Here is a 20142-nt window from a genome sequence, read left to right on the forward strand (position 1 = left end):
TCTAATATTATAAAGAAGCAATGAGTGTCAGCATGCCTCACTTGGCAGTTGTTTCAAAATCTATTCTTTGATCATAATCAAATATATTGATTACTAATTTCATCGATGTTTGTGGGATCTTGCTGAGTGCAAAGTATGTGATTCATTTCATATGAGGTGCTTCTAAGAAATAAGCTAAGGTGGTATGTAAGTGCAAGTCTTTGCGGTTAAATTACAGTGATTTTTAATTTTGCTTGAACTTTGCAGTGTTCCTCCTGTAAAATCAAATTCTTCAAGATCAGTATTTTCCAAAGACAAAAAAAAAATATTTTAGTAGTTTCATTGTCTAAATAGTTACCTGCAAAATACATGTGGAAAATCAGTTTCTAATTCAGATGTCAGAGTACCAGAGTTATTCTCCTTTTCCACCAGTAGAGAGTGCTGCTGAACTGTGATTGTTGCTAAATGAATTCCTATTATTGAACTACAATAACAGTCTGATATTAGCTTCAGGATAAAGGCAGAACATTTCTTACTTTGACAAGATTGGGTTCCACAGTATTTGCTATCGTGGGAAGATGGCATGCCAATGTAACAACAGTCATTGCACCTCACAAATTAATTTTGTGAAGCTCTTTGAAACTATCGCATGTATAAGGTGCTGTTGAAGTGCAGGTACATGCAAATGTTGTAGTCTTAATAGTAGAAACCGTTATATAGCTTCTTGAAAGGATATTGGCAGAGGTGAAATGGAGAAGGAGTTGGAAGGCTAAATTCTTGAAACATGCTATGCAAAAGAATTTTTTTTTTGTTTGGTATACATTAAGATAATGTTTCACTATAACAGACACTAGGTATGTGGATTGCAAACTTTAGTAAATAAAAAATAAATAACAATTGAACCACTTGTCAGGGCAGTTAACACTGGTGTTGTGATGGTGCATTATATCACCAGTCATATCTTAACTTTAATCTTTGTTTTCATACAGCTAAAGTATTTCTGAGACAATAGCTCTTTCGAAAGTTTTCATCATGTGATATTCCTTGCTGGGTGGCGCAGTGTGCTCTATAACCTTGCCCTTTCACATCTGTGGCCTGGTTTTGAATCAAACCTAGTCACTGGTCAGGTGACATTAAGTATGAGAGTGGTTTAAAGGCTATCCGAATCGCAGAAATTCTGTTAACACCCTTTTAACTCATTCAATACCTAATTACTTTTAATCATATGATAAATATTATTTGACTTGTCTTAAATGCATTGTACATGCTAAGCAAAAGTGGATGGCTCACACATCTGAAACTAAATAGTTTCTATGTGTATCTTTGTGGATAGATTTGAACACCAGATAAAAGCAAAATTTGTTCACAACTGCTGCCATGTGACCACCATGTTTCTGCATCAAAAATATATGCACTGGAGATTAAAAATTCTCAATTATTTTCAGAGCCTCCTAAAATTATTAATTATGCATGGTCTTAGGATAGAAACAAATATGCTATTGGTCATTAAAGCAAAATACTGCGGATGCTGGAAATCTGAAATAAGAACAGAAAATGCTGGAAGAACTCAGCAGGTCTGACAGCGTCTGCGGAGAGAGGAACAAAGTTGACGTTTTGAGTCAGACTAGCTCTGAAGAAGAATCATACGGACTCAAAACATCAACTCTGTTTCCTACTCCACAGATGCTGTCAGACCTGCTGAGTTTTTCCAGCATTTTCTGTTTTCTTTTCATGCTATTGATCATGATTGGTGGAACAGCTATGCAGTATGGGATATAATAGCTGAGTTGCTAGCTTTGCTCCATGCCATGTAAATGCTGATTATGCAAATCAAAGACGATTCATTATATGCACGTTTATGCTATTTGTTTAAGTGGTATACATCATCTATATGAATACCACATTTATTTTAAATATTGAAAGAATATTGACTATCAGCAATGCATCCTATCCTACATAGAACAACACCAATTTATAGAGCATATGTTGTTGATGCAGAAACATATAGTACACACACACAAGGTAGCAGTTGTGAACAAATTCAGCTTTTATCTAGTGTGTAAATATACCTGCTAGAGACATATACAAACTATTGAGTTGCAGATTGGGTGAACCATCCACTTTTGCTCAGCATATACAGGAATTGAAAAATTATAAGTGCAGGCCAAAGCATATCTGATGTTACTAAATTCTCAGCTTTTATTCAATATGTATTGCATTGTAATAGATCAGCACATCAAAAATTGCTATTAGTTTTTATGATACAGTAATGTAAGCATCCCTGGACTAAAACAAATTAATTCACTGAACCTTGCAGAAATCAAAATAATGCATGCACTTTCTATAATATAACATCAGCATAAAGTAATAAAGCTATAATCAATTACCTAAATTTTATCCAGGAGTGGGGGCAGGAATTTTGTAGAGTACAGAAATCTTTGTATCCTTACTGGCTACGGGTGAGGTCCCAGAGGACTGGAGAATGTCCAATGTTCCATTGTTTAAGAAGGGTAGCAGGGATAATCCAGGAAATTACAGGCCGTTGAGCCTTACGTCAGTGGTAGGGAACTAATTGGAGAAGATTCTTCATGACAGGATTTACTACCATTTGAAGCAAATGGGCGTATTAGTGAGAGGCAGCATGGTTTTGTGAAGGGGAGGTCGTGTCTCACTAACTTGATCGAGTTTTTCGAGGAAGTGACAAAGATGATCAGTGATGGAAGGGCAGTGGATGTTATATACATGGATTTCAGTAAGGCCTTTGACAAGGTCCCTCATGGCATACTGGTACAGAAGGTAAAGTCGCACGGAATCAGAGATGAGCTAGCAGGATGGATTCAGAATTGGTTTGGTCATAGAAGACAGAGGGTAGCAGTGGAAGGGTGCTTTTCTGAATGGAGAGCTGTGACTAGTGGAGTTCCGCAGGGATCAGTGCTGGGACCTTTGCTCTTTGTGGTATACATAAATGATTTGGAGGAAAATGTAACTGGGCTAATTAGTAAGTTTGCAGACGACACCAATGTTGGAGGAGTTGCAGATAGTGAAGAGGATTGGCAAAGGATACAACAGAATATAGATCGGTTGGAGACTTGGGCGGAGAAATGGCAGATGGAGTTTAACCTGGACAAATGCGAGGTAATGCATTTTGGAAGGTCTAATACAGGCAGGAATTACACAGTAAATGGCAGGACCCTTAAGTGCATCGACGGGCAGAGGGATCTGGGTGTACAGGTCGACAGGTCACTTAAAGTGGCAACACAGGTGGATAAGGTAGTCAGGAAGGTATATGGCATGCTTGCCTTCATTGGTAGGGGCATTGAGTATAAAAGCTGGGAAGTCATGCTGCAGCTGTATATAACCTTGGTTAGGCCACACTTGGAATATTGCGTGCAATTCTAGTCACCACATTACCAGAAGGATATGGAGGCGTTGGAGAGGGTGCAGAGGAGGTTTACCAGAATGCTGCCTGGTCTGGAAGTTATTAGCTATGAGGAGAGGTTGGAGAAACTCGGATTGTTCTCACTAGAGCGATGGGGATTGATGGGTGACTTGATAGAAGTTTACAAAATTATGAGTGGCATGGACAGAGTAGATAGTCAGAAGCTTTTTCCCAGGGTGGAAGAGTCAATTACTAGGGGACATAGATTTAAGGTGAGAGGAGAAAACTATAAAGGTGATGTGCGGGGCAAGTATTTTACGCAGAGGGTAGTGAGTGTCTGGAATTCGCTGCCAGAGGAGGTGGTGGAAGCAGGTACAATAGTTTAAGAGGCAGCTTGACAAATACATGAATAGGATGGGAATAGAGGGATACGGACCCCGGAAATGCAAAATGTTTTAGTTGATGGGCAATATGATCAGCACAGGCTTGGAGGGCTGAAGGGCCTGTTCCTTTGCTGTACTTTTATGTGTTCTTTGTTCTTTGTTCTTTCTACACTTGATGAGTTGACCACATGGATTCTCAGTTTATTCAGCAGGACTTTATTACTTTGTTTTTTAGCTGTTAAGAAGAATGATATAATACATGATGAGTTTGTTTTTCTGATGCCTTTTTTCTGCTTGAATCTTTTAATGTTTAATAATAGGAATTTATTCTTAGAATGTTGATAAAGTTTCAGCCTATATTTCTTTACCAGGAACTTCTTTACCACACATACATTCTGTGTATTTTGTGCTAAATCAAGGTGAGCAGTATTAATGATATGGAAGGGAAAATGTTTTCACAACTGGCATCCAGTATAAGCATCAAATATCCCAGATTAGATGAAGAATGGATTAAACAAAGGGTCAAGCTTTTTCTAGACTGCCTGATAATTAGTGAGAATTACTTTGACCATTAAGTGGCATTGTAAATTTAATTGTGTTATTTTTAGTGAGATCATAAATGTGTTCTTTCAGAATGTGTTTAGAATTTTCATACTATTTGTGAACAAAGAAAATGTTAATAAATGCATTTACGCTGTTGTACAGTGCGCAAAGAATTTCATATACCAGTGTGCTTTAACTCCAACTGCAGACCTGCCCTCTTGGACCAGGAGTGACATTTCCATTTCCTATACTGGATACTTTTAAGGTTCTCTAAGAAAACTGCCAGTTTAGGACTAATTATAGCACTCTTGTCCACTGGAGTAAGAATGGCTGAATTTATTTTCACTTAAGGCCTTGTCAGATAACAGTAATATATTTTCACCCCATTAGATGCATGCATTTGATTTCAGATGTTAAAGCATTCTCAGTAACCTCCAACTCATTAGCACTCTGCCACACAATTAGAAATTGAGGGCTCGAATCCGACTTTAGAACCTGAGCACTTAATCTACTTTGAAACTCCAGTAAATGTGCTGTTTGGTCAGAGATGCTACCTTTTGGCTGAGATGTTAAACCCTTTTACTTGTGTAGGTGGTTCAGGAAAATTATGTAGATCCCAGACACTACTGAAAAGTAGGGAGTTTTCCTGGTGTGCTGGTCAACATTTCTCCCACAACCAATAAGAGATTAGCTATTCATTTATCTCATTCATTTGACTTTGCCATGTGCAAGATATTTGTTGTGTTTATCTATATAACAAAAGTCCATGCAGTTCAAAATAATTCATTATCTGTGAAATGCTTTGTGTCACTTATGAAAGATAAGGGGGCTGGATTTTACAAGGGGGAATGTACTGCTCCCTTCCCTGGAAGAAAAGTTAGTGTCTGAATGACTTTAAAAAAAGGCCACCCCCCCCCCCACCACCCCACCTCACGTAGTGATAATATGCTGTGGGTGGCCTTAGCAAGCTGAAAGTCTGACTTCTGCCCCTCAGTGGAAGAAAGTCCTGCCCTCAAGAGCTGCCGGTCAATAAGATTGGCTGGCAGCTCTAGCAGCAACTTTCGTGAAGAAACAGCCTTCCCACTCTCGTCCGCCTTCCAATGCACAGCATATTATGGCAGTGGAGGCAGATTGAGGGCCTTAAGTTGCCATTAATTGGCTATTTGGGGCCTCATTGGGCCTAAGAGTGGGCGGGCTAGTGGGCACTTTAACCACTCCCCACCCTGTATTATGGGGACCAGGTCAGAGTGGGCAGGATGGTGGTAGGCCAGCCACCTGACATATTTTCTATGCCCCAACCCCTGCTGAAAACATGCCTGGCAGGGAGTTGTAAAATCCAGCCCATGAGAAAGTGCTATATAAATTTATTTATTTTATGATCTTTCCCAGGATCTTAGATTTTACATGACCACTGAATAAACAAATACTGTGTTGAACATGGTGTTTCCTCAATTATTGGGAACTTTGAATTGTCATACCGTGAAAGACAGTGAGTCAAGGATGTACAATGAAGGAGGTAAACTTCAATAAACATTTTGGGGTTTTATTTGATTCACCTTTTGGTGCATGGAGAAATTTTGCAGAACTTTTTCTCCTAAGTTGACCTAGTGTACCATACAGCAATTTTTTATGATCTGCAACTGGATTAGCTTAATGGATTAAATACTGGTCAATGTTCAAAGCTTGTTTTCATTTTTATCTACTTAGTTCCTATGTGTTGGTCAGAAACGACTAATTCCCTGCGAAGTCATATGCACAAAAATTCTAATTTATTAGTAACTCCCAACTTGATCTGGGGGTACTAAGGTGGCTAGTCAATATAGGACATAGCATTTGAGTCCATTGGATCTTCCAGAAATAGGAAAACACGAGCTCAGGAAATTACTTGACAATTATTTCAAGGATTAAACAGTTTTCCATGTCCTATTCCAGGTAAGAACCTGCATGTTTTGCACTGGAACACAGCACAGCTTACTTAGAGTCAATTTGAGTCAAAGTTAAAATAACAACTTAGGTGTTGTGTACCAACGCCCACCCAAGACACCGCCCCCCCCCAACCATCTCTGACTAAACACATGGGAACAAAGAATTGTGTATGTTGTGCTCATTACGTGTAAAAAAAATTGTAATATATTAAAATGTAACAAAGGACAAAAATGGACACTAAGTAGTAGAGAAAGAGACAACTGGCATTAATATATGCCTTTCACAGACCCCAGGCTCTTCATTAGGACATCCCTATGTGCTTTAAAGACAATTAAGTACTTTTGAAGTGTAGTCATAGTTGCAATGTAGGGAAACATGGCAGCAATTTGCATAAGGCAAGATGTTGGCTGAAGGATAAGTACTGTAAGGCAGTAAACTGTGAAAATCTTGGCTCTCTTCTCAGTTTAAAACAGCGAGAGGAGAGCTGGGATTTAAAACAAAGCTAAAAGCTGAAATACTCACCAGCCAATCACCTGCCTGCTTTCCTGTGACATCACTCTTCGTTACCTCAGTGTTGGTTTGAATCGCTGTTTTAAACTGAAAACTTTGAGTCTCCTCTCGTTTTAAATTGTGAAAATCTCGGGTCTCCTCTCACTGTTTTAAACTGAAAATCCCGGTTCACCTTGCGCTGGTTTAAACTGTGAAAATCTCGGCTCTCCTCTCGCTGTTTTAAACTGAAAATTGCGGCTCTCCGAGGAGACTCGAGATTTTCACAGTTTAAAACAGTGATTCAAACCAACACTGGGATAACAAAGAGTGATGTCACAGGAGAGCAGGTAAGTGATTGGCTGGTGAGTATTTCAGCTTTTAGCTTTGTTTTAGATTTAAATTAGCAGCTGAGTAACTATCACATGTTGATTATTATTAAATTAGTAACTTAAGGATAGGGGGAAATTAAATAAATAATAAAGGGAGAACAACAAAAAAGAGTGGGAGCGGAGCGGCTGTATCAAGAGTGGAAGTTTACCTGTGAGGGAGCGGAGTGGCTGTATAAAAAGAGTGGAGATTACCTGTGAGGGAGCCGGTTCTCACCCAGATACTCGGCAGCGCCTGAATTTGAAAGGAGTGATGTCAGGACAAGGCAGAGAGCTGATTGGTAGGTAGTGGGTAAGTTGGTTTTTTCACACTTTAAAGCGACATTACAGAAGACAAAAGTCTCAGCATTTTTTTTTAAGAAAAACTAAATAGGTTTCTACTTGGCTTAAATTTAAGAAAATAGTCTTGTCATTAAAAACAAACAAAAAGTATGGAAAGGGAGCTCAGTCCCCTGTGTTGTACAGCCAGCAGCATGTGGCAATTCTTAGACACTCCTAGCAGCCTGGATGACCACATGTGCAGGAAATGCCACCGGCTTGATCAGCTTGAGCAATGATTTTCAGAGCTTGAGCGTCAGCTGGAGACACAGTGGTGCATCCACAAGGCTGAGGGTTACATGGATAGCACGCTTTTAGATGTGGTCACTCTGCAGTTTAAGTAAGTGCAGTCAGAGAGGGAATGGGTGACCACCAGTCAGAAGAAGGGAGGCAGGCAGGTAGTCATGAAAGCCCCAGAGTGCATCTCACTCAAGAACCATTTTTCTGTGTTGGAAAACGGTGAGAGTGAAGGTTCCTCTGGAAAGTGCAGCCAGAGCCAAGTTCGCAGCACTGTGGGTGGCTCAGCTGCACAAGGGGAGATGAATAAGAGTGCGAGAGCAATAGTGGTAGGAGACTCACTAATGAGGGGTGCAGACAGCCACTTCTGCGACCGTAGACGTGACTCCAGGATGGTGTGTTGCCTCCCTGGTGCCAGAATCAAGGATGTCACAGAACGGCTGCAGGGCATTCTGAAGGGGGAGGGGGAACGGTCAGAGGTTGTGGTTCACATTGGTACCACTGACATAGGTAGAAAGAGGGATGAGGTCCTGCAACAAGAATTTAGGGAGCTAGGTAGCAGATTAAAAAGCAGGACTTCGAAGGATGTAATCTCTGGATTACTCCCTGTGCCGCGTGCTTGTGAGTATAGGAATAGGAGGACAGAGAGGACCATAACTCCGTAAGATTTAAGGTAGTTATGGATCGTGGCCGTAACTCTTTAAGATTTAAGGTAGTTATAGAAAAAGATAAAGATGGACCGGAAATAAAGGTCCTGAATTGGGGGAAGGCTGATTTGCCTATATATCTGCTCCTCTATTTCCCCCTGACTGTTTGGAGGCCTATAGTACACTCCCAGCAAAGTGATTGCCCCCTTTTTGTTTTTAAGTTCTATCCCTATGGCCTCATTTGAGGCTAAGAGATGGTGCTAGAGAGAGGGCTTTAGTTTCCTGGATCACTGGGTCTGTTTCTGGCATAGGTGGGACCTGTACAAGTTGGATGGGTTGCACCTGAACTTGAACGGGACCAACACCCTTGTGGGGAGATTTGCTCGTGCTGCTGTGGGGTGGGAGGGGGGGCGTTTAAACTAATTTGGCAGGAGGCTAGGATACAGAGCGGAGGTACAGTAGGGGGTGATTCACAGCCAAATATAGAAGAGAAGCTAAGTCAGCCTGGAAGGCAGAGCAAATATAGACCTGTTAAGGCACAAGGGAATAATGCAAGGCTAGATTGCATCTATTTTAATGCAAGGAGTCTTACAAGTAAGGCAGATGAATTGAGGGCATTAATTAACACATGAGAATATGATATTGTTGCTATCACAGAGACATGGTTGGGGGAAGGATAAGACTGGCAGCTCAATATTCCAGGGTATAGAATCTTTAGGCATGATGGCGAAGTGTAAAAGAAGAGGTGGCATTGCACTATTGATCAAGGAGTCTATTACTGCAGTAAGAAGGGATGGCATCTTAGAAGGTTCCTCAAATGAGGCCATATGGGTAGAACTTAAAAACAAAAAGGAGGCAATCACTTTGCTGGGAATGTACTATAGGCCTCCAAACAGTCAGGGGGAGATAGAGGAGCAGATATGTAGGCAAATCTCAGTGAAGTGTAAAAATAATAGGGTAATAATAGTAGGGGATTTCAACTTCCCCAGTATTAACTGTTGTGTGAAAGGCTTAGAGGGGGGGAATTCTTAAAGTGCATCCAGGAGAGCTTTTTGAGCCAGTGAGTAGAAAGGCCTACAAGAGAAGGGGCGGTACTGGACCTAATCATAGCGAATGAGGGTGGGCCAGTGGTAGAAGGGTCAGTGGGGGAGCATTTCTGGGATTGTGATCATAACTCTGTAAGATTTAAAGTAGTTATGGAAATGGACAAAGATGGACCGGAAATAAAGGTTCTGAATTGGGGAAAGGCTAATTTCAATATGATAAGACAGGACCTGGCCAATTTGGACTGGTAATTACTTGTAGGAAAGTCTACATCAGACCTGTGGGAGTTATTCAAAAAGGAAATAGTGAGAGTTCAGGGCCAACATATTCCTGTAAAGGTGAAGGGTAAGACCAACATGTCCAGGGAACCCTGGATGTCAAGGGATATAGAGGATTTGATAAGGGGAAACAAGGAGGCTTATGGCTGATACAGAGGGCTGAAAATAGCTGAAGCCCTAGAGAAGTATAGAAAGTGGGGTACTTAAAAGAAATAATTAGGAGAGCGAAGAGGGGACATGAAAAAACACTGGCGGGCAAGATAAAAGAAAATCCCAAGGCATTTTATAAATATATTAAGGATAACTAGTGAAAGAATAGGGCCCATTAGGGATCGAAGTGGCAATCAGTGCGTGGAGCCGGAAGGAAGTTGGTGAGATTTTAAATGATTACTTTTCATCTGTGTTCACTATGGAGACGGACGATATAGGTGTAGAAATCAGGGAGGGGAATTGTGATATACTTGAACAAATTTGCATTGAAAAGGACGAGATATTAATGGTTTTAGCAGGCTTAGAAGTTTATAAATCCCCAGGCTCAGAAGAGATGTATCCAAGGCTGCTATGTGAGGCAAGGGAGGAGATTGCAGGGGCTCTGACACTCATTTTCAAATCCTCTCTGGCCACAGGAGAGGTGCCAGAGGACTGGAGGACAGTGAATGTGGTGCCATGATTCAAGAAGGGTAGTGGGGATAAATCAGGTAATTACAAGCCAGGGAGTCTAACCTCAGTGGTAGGGAAACTATTGGAAAAAATTCTGAGGGGCAGGATTAATCTCCACTTGGAGAGGCAGGGATTAATCATGGCTAGTCAACATGGCTTTGTCAGGGGGAGATCATGTCTAACAAATTTGATTGAACTTTTCAAGGAGGTGACTAGTTGTGTAGATGAGGGTAGTGTAGTTGATGTAGTCTACATGGACTTCAGTAAAGCTTTTGACAAGGTCCCACATGGGAGAATGATCAAAAAGGTAAGAGCCAATGGAATTTAGGGCAATTCGGCAAATTGGCTCCAAAATGGCTTAGTGGCAGGAGGCAGATAGTAATGGCCGAAGGTTGTTTTTGCAATTGGAAGCCTGTGACAAGTGGTGTACTGCAGGGATCAGTGCTGGGACCCTTGCTGTTTGTAGCATACATTAATGATTTAGACGTGAATATAGGAGGTATGATCAGTAAGTTTGCAGATGACATGAAAATTGGTGGTGTCATAAATAGTGAGGAGGAAAGCCTTAGGTTACAGGATGATATAGACTGGCTGGTAAGATGGGCAGAGCAGTGGTAAATGGAATTTAATCCTGAGAAGTGCGAGGTGATGCATTTTGGGAGGACTAATAGGGCAAGGGAATACATAATGAATGATTGGACCCTAGGAAGTACAGAGGATCAGAGGGTCCTTGGTTTACACGTCCTTAGATCCCTAAAGGCAGCAGCACAGGTAGATAAGGTCCTTAAGAAGGCATATGGGATACTTGCCTTTATTAGCCAAGGCATAGAATATAAGAGCAGAGAGGTTGTGTTGGAAACAAAAACAGAATTACCTGGAAAACCTCAGCAGGTCTGGCAGCATTGGCGGAGAAGAAAAGAGTTGACATTTCGAGTCCTCATGACCCTTCGACAGAACTAAGTCATGAGGACTCGAAACGTCAACTCTTTTCTTCTCCGCCGATGCTGCCAGACCTGCTGAGTTTTTCCAGGTAATTCTGTTTTTGTTTTGGATTTCCAGCATCCGCAGTTTTTTGTTTTTATCTATAGGTTGTGTTGGAGCTGTATAAAAATGCTAGTTAGGCCACAGCAGGAGTACTGTGTGCATTCCTGGTTGCCACAGATGTGATTGTGCTGAAGAGGGTGCAAAGGAGTTCACCAGGATGTTGCCTGGGCTGGAGCGTTTCAGCTATGAAGAGAGACTGAATAGGCTAGGGTTGTTTTCCTTAGAGCAGAGAAGATTGAGGGGAGGACCTGATAGAGGTATACAATAGGTAGGGCATAGATAGGGTAGATGGGAAGAAACTTTTCCCCTTAGAGATGTCAATAACCAGGGGGCATAGATTTAAGGTAAGGGGCCGGAGGTTTAGAGGGGATTTGGGCAAAAATGTTCTCACCCAGAGGGTGTTTGGAATCTGGAACACACTACCTGAGGAGGTGGTAGAGGCAGGAACCCTCGCAACATTTAAGAAGTATTTAGATGAGCACTTGAAACGCCATAGCATACAGGGCTACGGGCCAAGGGCTGGAAAATGGGATTAGAATAGATAGGTGCATGATGGCTGGCACGGACACGATGGACTGAAAGGCCTGTTTCTGTGCTGTGTAACTCTATGACTCTATTGGCTAGGGCACTAAAGCAAACTCCCTTGCTCTTCAGTAGCATGGATATATGTCTGTAGTAAATCGTTGAGGTAGAGTGGAGTGCACCCATGGAAGGAATTGAAAGTGAAAACAAAAAAAAATGATATCAATGTGCAGAAGCAATAGAAGCTCGTTGAGCTTTGTAAGCACAGGGATGATGAGAATTTGGGTCTTGGTATGAGTGAGGACATGAGCCATGACATTCTATGTGAGCTGTAGTTGGCAGAGGCAGTGAGAAATTGAGCCTTGAGTTGATAAAGGCAAAGACAAGAGTTTTAAATACTATGGGGAGAGACATGGAGTAAATGATGTTTAGAGTCGAGGTCAGATTGTTAGTGATTACGATAGTGGCTTTTATTGATGGTTTGGAAGAGCAGCACCTGACGTTCCATTAAATTTACTTGCAGTATTTTATTGGCATACAAATTACCAAAGAATGAGCTGACAATGAGCTTACTGTGTCAGTTTACCTCACATTCTCCACTCCCACCACTCCACCATTGCTAGCTGTTCTTTCAGTTACATTTCCCTTTGGGATTTTTTCCCTAGATCCCTCCACCTTATCACTTCCCTCCTTGCTTTTAAAAGCTGCCTAGAAACACTTCTCTTCCATATAGCTTGCATTCCACTCCAGTCTTCTTATTTTTCCTATTTTCTTATTTACCTTTCTTCTACTTTGAAAAGTGCTCTGTTTCTCCTGATGTGAGGAACTGCTGGCTACTAATATGTGGGCATTACACAGCCAGTAATGCTGTAAATGTTTTAAAAATACTGTCAACCAGCAGAAATCTCAGTTACATGACTGTAGGTGACTTAAGGCCATGGTCACCTAAATCTTTGGATTGAAACCTACACTAGTGCATTACTGGTATAAATGTAGGAACATTGTTTGAGCTGGAATTTACCATGAAGTGGGGCTATTAAATGAGCAGCAGAGGGTTTTGATGGACCAATCTCAAATCTAGGGCAATCTAGGGTAGGAAATTAATGCTTATTGATGTTTGGGTGTAAAACCAGAATAAATCAGTCTTGCTTGGTCATGATGCCAAAAAGTTCAGGCCATATATCTCTCTTGCTTTGTTTTGACCAAAATGCCAAAACATTTATAAATAAGTCTTGCCTGGTGATCTTAGGTGCCCTTATGCATGAACATTATTAAAATGTCTTGTACAGTGCACATTTAATATTTCATTATATAATCCTTATCAGAATGTAATATATTAATTAGACACTTTTACATCACCACGGGGTTTGGATTTACAGATAGGGCCTCCTTGTGATACAGATATTCTGAATAAATATTCTAATATGATAAAAGTGTTTAAAAATAATGGGAAATCAAAGTCTCTTTCTATTTTAATATTTTCTGGCAGCACTAGGGGCGCTCTAAGCCTGACTGAGGGAGGACAATGTGTTTAGAAATCTGTAGGAAATTGTAATCATCATCAGGAAGGGGGCTGAGACTGACTGGCAACTGATCCAAGTGGGTTACGTTGAAGAGCAGTTCAGGAATAAAACAGGAGTCCAAAGCTTTTGCAAACACACGAAAGAAAGGAGCCGCATTCATCACATCAGTGCAGCGCTGCATTGTGTCCGCAAAGGAATTGTTTTCTTTTTAAAGCGAAACCTCTTCATTCATTCTTTTCGCAAATACAAAGAGAACCATAAATTTGTTACTTTCACAAGTTCCTTAGTTTACACATTCCACAACCAGCGCTTCCTTTCAGGACGAAGTTTTGTGCTGAAGTTGCTAAAACAAAAGTACAGAGTTAAGGAAAAGGTGGAACGTCCGATAGGGATAACGTAGGGCGAGAGACTCAAAAAGAAGTTATTTTAACATTTCTGCTGCGGATTTTACAACAGTCCCACACATGCAGAGCTATAAATACGACAAAGCTATGCCTGCCGACAACCGAAATGGTGGGAATTCAACTCTGAATAATAAGGATCACAAAAAAGTCATGTTAATTTGCTTGGATCTGTTTTGCTTGCTTCTTGGTGAGTACATTTTAAAAGCAACTACATTACAGTAGTAATCCATGCTGTGTTGTGTTTACATATTGTCGGGGCAGGCAGTAGGTGTTGCCACTGTTCTTTAAATATTGCTACAAAATAAAGCAAAGACGCAAACTTTAATATTGATACTTTGTTTGAAAATGATGATGACTAGCCCAAGCTAATATACATTCCACATGTAATTATGATCAGTCGCATTTAAGTAGATGCATTTTCACTTTTGGCTTAAGCTTCACTCAGAACTTGTCGGTTTTATAAGAACTTGTATAAGCACTAGTCGTCTTAAGGGGGAATCAGAAGCCAATATTAAGTACGAAGTATTGAATTTAAACCAGTAGTTTAATCTGCGCGTGTTTTGAATTTGTGAATATGCTGTGTGCCTTTATATATATATATATATATATACACACACCTGATAATAGCATTTGTCTGTGTCATAGTCATATCTATGCAGAATTTAATCATGCAGTGCACCCAGAAACAGATGTGACCTCGTTTTATTACATATTCATGCAAAGTATTTCAGATTTTTGTGTGTTTTATATAGAAGAGAGAAAAACAGCTAGAGAGGAATTCATAGGAATAAATTTTATATGTTAAGATTCCACTGATGTATTCACATATCCAAGTTTAACCCCTTTAGGAAAATGGTATTGTTTTCACAAAGTAGCATCATTAATATTGCTTGCAATGCTTTGCTTTATGTGGACTACCTGTATGAGTGTAAAAAGATTACAGGATTTAACTGAGATTTAAAGTGGGTATGACGTTACATGTGTTACCACTCCATGCCACTGTAGGCTCTGATTATTTTGTCTACAACCAATCAAACATTTTATGCAAATTTGGATTATTCCAATTTGTGACTGTTTATAATAAAATTTAGAACATCAGAGGTCATTGTGAGAAATTAAAGTTGATTTTGCACTCTGCCAATATTTGGCTCTTTAAACTCCTATTTAATCACATTAGTGTCTGAACCTAAGTGGATAAGAGAGAGCTGACTCTAATATTTGATAATAGCCTAACCTTGTAACCTGCATAAAGTTCCCCAGAAAACTCAATTTTTTTGAATTTTGCAGTTTTTCAGTGATAGTTGTCTTGAAATCAGTGTGGTGCAGGTCTGTAGTTCTGAATGCATTGAATCATAGAATGCATTGGCTACTGGCTACTGCTGATAAAATGTATCTTTGGAATAAGCATCCGCTTTCCAGCAAAGGTCACTTTATCATAATAATTGATATGTAATTGAAACAAACAGCTTCATCTATACAGCTGATATAAAGTTACATAAAGTTCCTGTTTATAAGCATATTTTAACCTTTTTGATAATGGTGCAGCCATTTACGGATCTAGTATTAAACAACTTCTTTACCAGACCCAAATGCCTGTTAGGCAGTACCGACATTCTATTACTTTTCTAAACATAAATAGAGGCCTGGAGGGCACCATCATGAATCTGTGTTTTGACAGTGTTTGGACACAATAAGTTTCATGTGGTTAATGCAACAAGTCCAGAATTTTGTTTACTTTTGAAGGCGGTAAGTTTGTGGCACTAGCTTCAGTTGCTTTTATATTCTGGTGATGATAAGGCAGTAAAAAAACTACAGTCAATTAGCATAGCCAATGAAACTAGTCTGATGTGTGAATTCTACTAATTGAACACTTAGTTGAGATTTGGGTGCATGTTCCAATCAAGAACATCTGTGTTTCATACTCATGAGAATCTTACAGGGTTTTGTTTTTGTGTGTGAACCTTCTATGCTGAGCAATGCAATGTTGTGCTCTGGCAACTGCTGCAAGTCTTGGAAACTCTTTTACCACAACAATTGGGCTGTTCCCACATAATTTAAATTGGAAATTAAGAATGATTTCAGGTTTGGGAACCATAAATCTCAGTGTGTGGACAATCCACCTGCTGTCACTCACCAAGTTGTTAGGTGTAATCAGTTTTTGCAATTGCACAGTTAGTTACCTGTTTTTATATGGTGCAATCTTTGTTATTGAGAACTGACTAGAAATAGGGTTGTCAGTTTATTTATAAACATTTGCAAATAACATAACTTCAGCCTTTTTGATTGTTGAAGTAAGGAGACAGAGAGACACACAAACTATTAACATAATTTTAACACTTAAAAATATCTAGGAGGAGCTTGACTATTTGGGCACTGAATGGGTGCATTACTGTGGAATTCTTCAGATGATACCATGTAAATGAAATAAAAGCTTCCAAATATAACTTGCATTTATAATAACTTGTGAGAAAGAGCAAAGGACCTAAAGATGTATAAAGTCTGTGAAGGGTTTGCTTTAATATGGTCAGGAGAGAATTATTTCTATGTGTTCTTGGAATAACCAGGTTCCATTGTGCTTTAAGCAGAGACCCATTCCCTTTATCTTCTGCTTTGATTGGTGATACTCTAATTATTATTTTTGAAGATCTTTTCAATAAGTGATCGAGAGAAGGCCTTGGAACTTTTACTTCTAAACAATTGATGAAGAGCGCAGTATTTCTATTAAAGTAATTACTGATAGATTGATCATAATAGAAGATTAACTTTTTAACCACTAACACGAACAGCTCTTGGTTCAGATTGTCACTGAGAGCTACCGTTTTTGTCCTCGGAGGAAGGATTGGCCATTATTGATCAACCAACTGAAAAAGACAGTATAGCTTCCAAGATCTACAACAATACTGTTTATCCTTAAGCATGAGTCCTAAAACTGGTAGACATTGGGAATAGAAAGAAAGTTTCTATTACTTGGCTACCATTGATGCCACTCTGTCAAACACTTTGAAGTGGATTTTGTGTGGTGTCCACTTATTGAGCATCAATCACTGATCTGATGAAATGTGGCATATTTTTTTAATTAAGTTGCTTAAGATATCCATTAAGTGAACTTCATCAAACCCTATGAACGTCTTGTAAAAAGGCTATTAGTCTTACAAACAATATAACAAGCTGAGGATATTTACTCAGATGTTTACATTGCAATGGCACCTCATCATTCTCTCTCTCAGATATAATAAGGCTCCATTATCAAATCAGAAATTCCTCTCTCCAATCAATCTGATGGCTTGATGCCATCAGATTGCTCCATGTGTTAGACAATAGCTCTGGAGGAGTCAGGCTAAAATTGGTATGTGGCCACTGGCAGCATACTTGAAGCTGTCGCGTGGATATCATTACACAGAAATAGCCACACTGGTAATAGATAAACTGTTTTAACTATTGCGTTACTATCTCAAATTTCTCCCAATTTCATTAACTGATAGAACTCTTCTTATGATTAGGTTGTGTCAAATATCTTCAGGAATTTTGATATACAAGGGAGTCCAGGGTTATGGGGCAGGTAGGAAAGTGGAATTAAGGCTACAATCAGATCAGCCATGATCTTAGTGAACAGCAGATTAGGCTCGAGGGGCTGAATGGACTACTCTTCCTCCTATTGAATGATTCAGGATGTGCTGTTTTTGGGTAAGGTATTTTTGAAAAAAGTTCCTCTAAGTGTTTACAGAGCTAATGTGCCTTTCTAATCCATTTCAGATTGACATTGCAGTTTTTATCTTAAAGTAATATGGATCCTGCAAACCCTAATGCCGCAATATAAAAGGCAAGCTCAGAAAGCTTTGTTAGTTGACCTATTTTAGGCAAAAAAGTGAACTTATCCTGGTCCAAAGATTCAGCTGTTTGTTTACTTTATTAAATGTTCTGCTTCTGACCTTTTCTATAAATCACTAGCAAAACTGATGTGCTTGCTACAAGTTTGATACTGATACCACATTGGGTAGGCTATAAATTAGTTTCTAATGTGAAAGACCCTGAATATGTTAAGCAGTAAGGCTTTCCAGCTGTGGTATGCTTAGGAGTAATGACAGCTGAAGTCATACATATCAATTACTCTATTCATTAGTCTAATTTCACTGTAATATGTTAGCACAAGTGAAAATGGAGTAACAGCAGTGAAGCTGATGGTGCTTATGGCATGATTCATGTGTGAGTATGAAAAGCTCCCAGTTGCTATCACTACAGGTAGCAATGGTACTCTGTAATCGCTGATTGGAAAAGCATGATATCAGCTAAGTTCAAGTAATTTGTTTTCTTTTGTTTATTTATTTATTTCCATCCTTCCAAGTGCCTTGCCTTTGCTTATCATGGAAAGAATTTTTGGGTCGGTGAGTGGGGGCGGGGCCTGTTCACTGACGTGTAAAATGACACTTGGTGACGTCGGGCATGCATCCTGATGTCACCGCGCGTCATTTAGATTGTCAGTTCGGCAGGCACGCAGCCGACCCACCGAACTGTCAATGGCCTATTAAGGGCATTAAGAAAGTAATTAAAGTTGTTAATGCTGCCCATCCAACCTTAAGGTTGGCGGGCAGGCGAAGAGCCCAGGCGGCCTTCACATTTTTCATGAAACCTCATCCACGGGTGGGATGAGGTTTCATGAAGGGTTTATTAATTAAATAAATTTTGAAAAAATTAATGGACACGCCTCAGCTCATGTGACAGTTTCACTTGAGGGGACATGTCCTTAAATTTTCTTTTTTACATTCAATGTTTCATAAATGAAAGCAATCTCCCTGAAGAATGCATGCGTGCGAGAGAGCGCAGGCCCTAACTGAGGGAATTCCCCCCCTGCCCACACAGGGAGCACATAGTGCTTCCGGGTGTGCGTCATGCTGGGTGGGGCTTAATTGGCCTATCCACGTAAAATGACAGCGTGGCCTCGATTAGGGGTGCCAATCGGGTTTGCGCCCGCCCCTGCACAATACCCCCCGACGGGGGAAAATTTCTGCCCCATGTCTTTTTCCAGCTATCTCACTGAAAGGCTCCTTTAAAGAGAGATTCCTTTCTTCAGGATAGCTTCCAAAAGTCAAAGGTGAAAAGGAATTTTGACAAATTCATTAACTTTGTTTTTCCTTTTATTAATCCCTCACCCCTAAATGTCATTTATGAGTGACTGTCCATGACATAGGAACTGGATTTGACGAGATGCTGAACCTGGTAGTACAAGAGTGCTAAACTAAGTATCCTAGGCTGACTCTGAATCTGCTCACTAAATTCTCTTAAGTCAATTCCCAGGTGATGCTATCAGTCCTTATCATTTATTGGAATCCATTTGTTTGACATGGAATAAAACAATGGATGTTAAAAGTAATCAACTATTTAATTGGTATAAGGTTGTTTAAAATCAATTTTGAAGAAAATTTTGAATGTGAATTTAAGAAAAACGTCTTTACTCAAAGAGCAGTTAGAATGTAGAGCTACTACTAGAAGAAGTAGTTGACACAAATAGTATAGATGCAGTTAAGGGATGCTAGATAAACACATGAGGGAGAAAAGAATGCAAGTATATATTGATAAGTTAGATAAGACCATAAGGCATAGGAGCAGAAATTAGGCCACTCGGCCCATCGAGTCTGCTCTGTCATTCAATCATGGCTGATAAGTTTCTCAATCCCATTCTCCTGCCTTCTCCCCGTAACCTTTGATCCCCTTACCAATCAAGAACCTATCTATCTCGGTCTTAAATACACTCAATGACCTGGCCTCCACAGCCTTCTGTAGTAATGAATTCCATAGGTTCACCACTCGCTGGCTAAAGAAGTTTCTCCTCATCTCTGTTCTAAAAGGTCTTCCCTTTTACTCTGAGGCTGTGCCCTTGGGTCCTAGTCTCTCCTACTAATGGAAACATCTTCCCCACGTTCACTCCATCCAGGCCTTTCAGTATTCTGTAAGTTTCAATCAGATCCCCCCTCATCCATCTAAATTCCATCGAGTATAGACCCAGAGTCCTCAAAAGCTCCTCATATGTTAAGCCTTTCATTACTGGGATCGTTCTCATGAACCTCCTCTGGACCCTCTCCAGGGCCAGCACATCCTTCCTGAGATACGGGGCCCAAAATTGCTCACAATATTCTAAATGTGGTCTGACCAGAACCTTATAAAGCTTCAGCAGCACATCCCTGCTTTTATATTCTAGTCCTCTCAAAATAAATACCAACATTGCATTTGTCTTCCTAACTACTGACTCAACCTGGAAGGTAACCTTAAGAGAATACTGGACTAGGACTCCCAAGTCCCTTTGCACTCCAGACTTCTGAATTCTCTCCCCATTTAGAAAATAGTCTATGCCTCTATTCTTCCTACCAAAGTGCATGACCTCACAC

General features: G+C 40.1%; 1 protein-coding gene across 2 annotated transcripts in view; it reads left to right on the forward strand.

The window, feature by feature from the left end:
* Positions 1–13419: 13419 nt before the first annotated feature.
* Positions 13420–20142, forward strand: part of plpp3 (phospholipid phosphatase 3) — a 149259-nt gene continuing 142536 nt past the window's right edge. Inside the window, exon 1 of one of the 2 annotated variants that reach the window (XM_041208937.1) lies at positions 13420–13949. In XM_041208937.1, the coding sequence (XP_041064871.1) occupies positions 13823–13949 (127 nt within the window). In that variant the 5' untranslated portion in view covers positions 13420–13822. The remainder of the gene's footprint in view (positions 13950–20142) is intronic. The other variant, XM_041208938.1, reaches the window with a different exon arrangement.

Source organism: Carcharodon carcharias, chromosome 16 (genome assembly GCF_017639515.1).
Source record: "Carcharodon carcharias isolate sCarCar2 chromosome 16, sCarCar2.pri, whole genome shotgun sequence".
NCBI lineage: Eukaryota > Metazoa > Chordata > Chondrichthyes > Lamniformes > Lamnidae > Carcharodon > Carcharodon carcharias.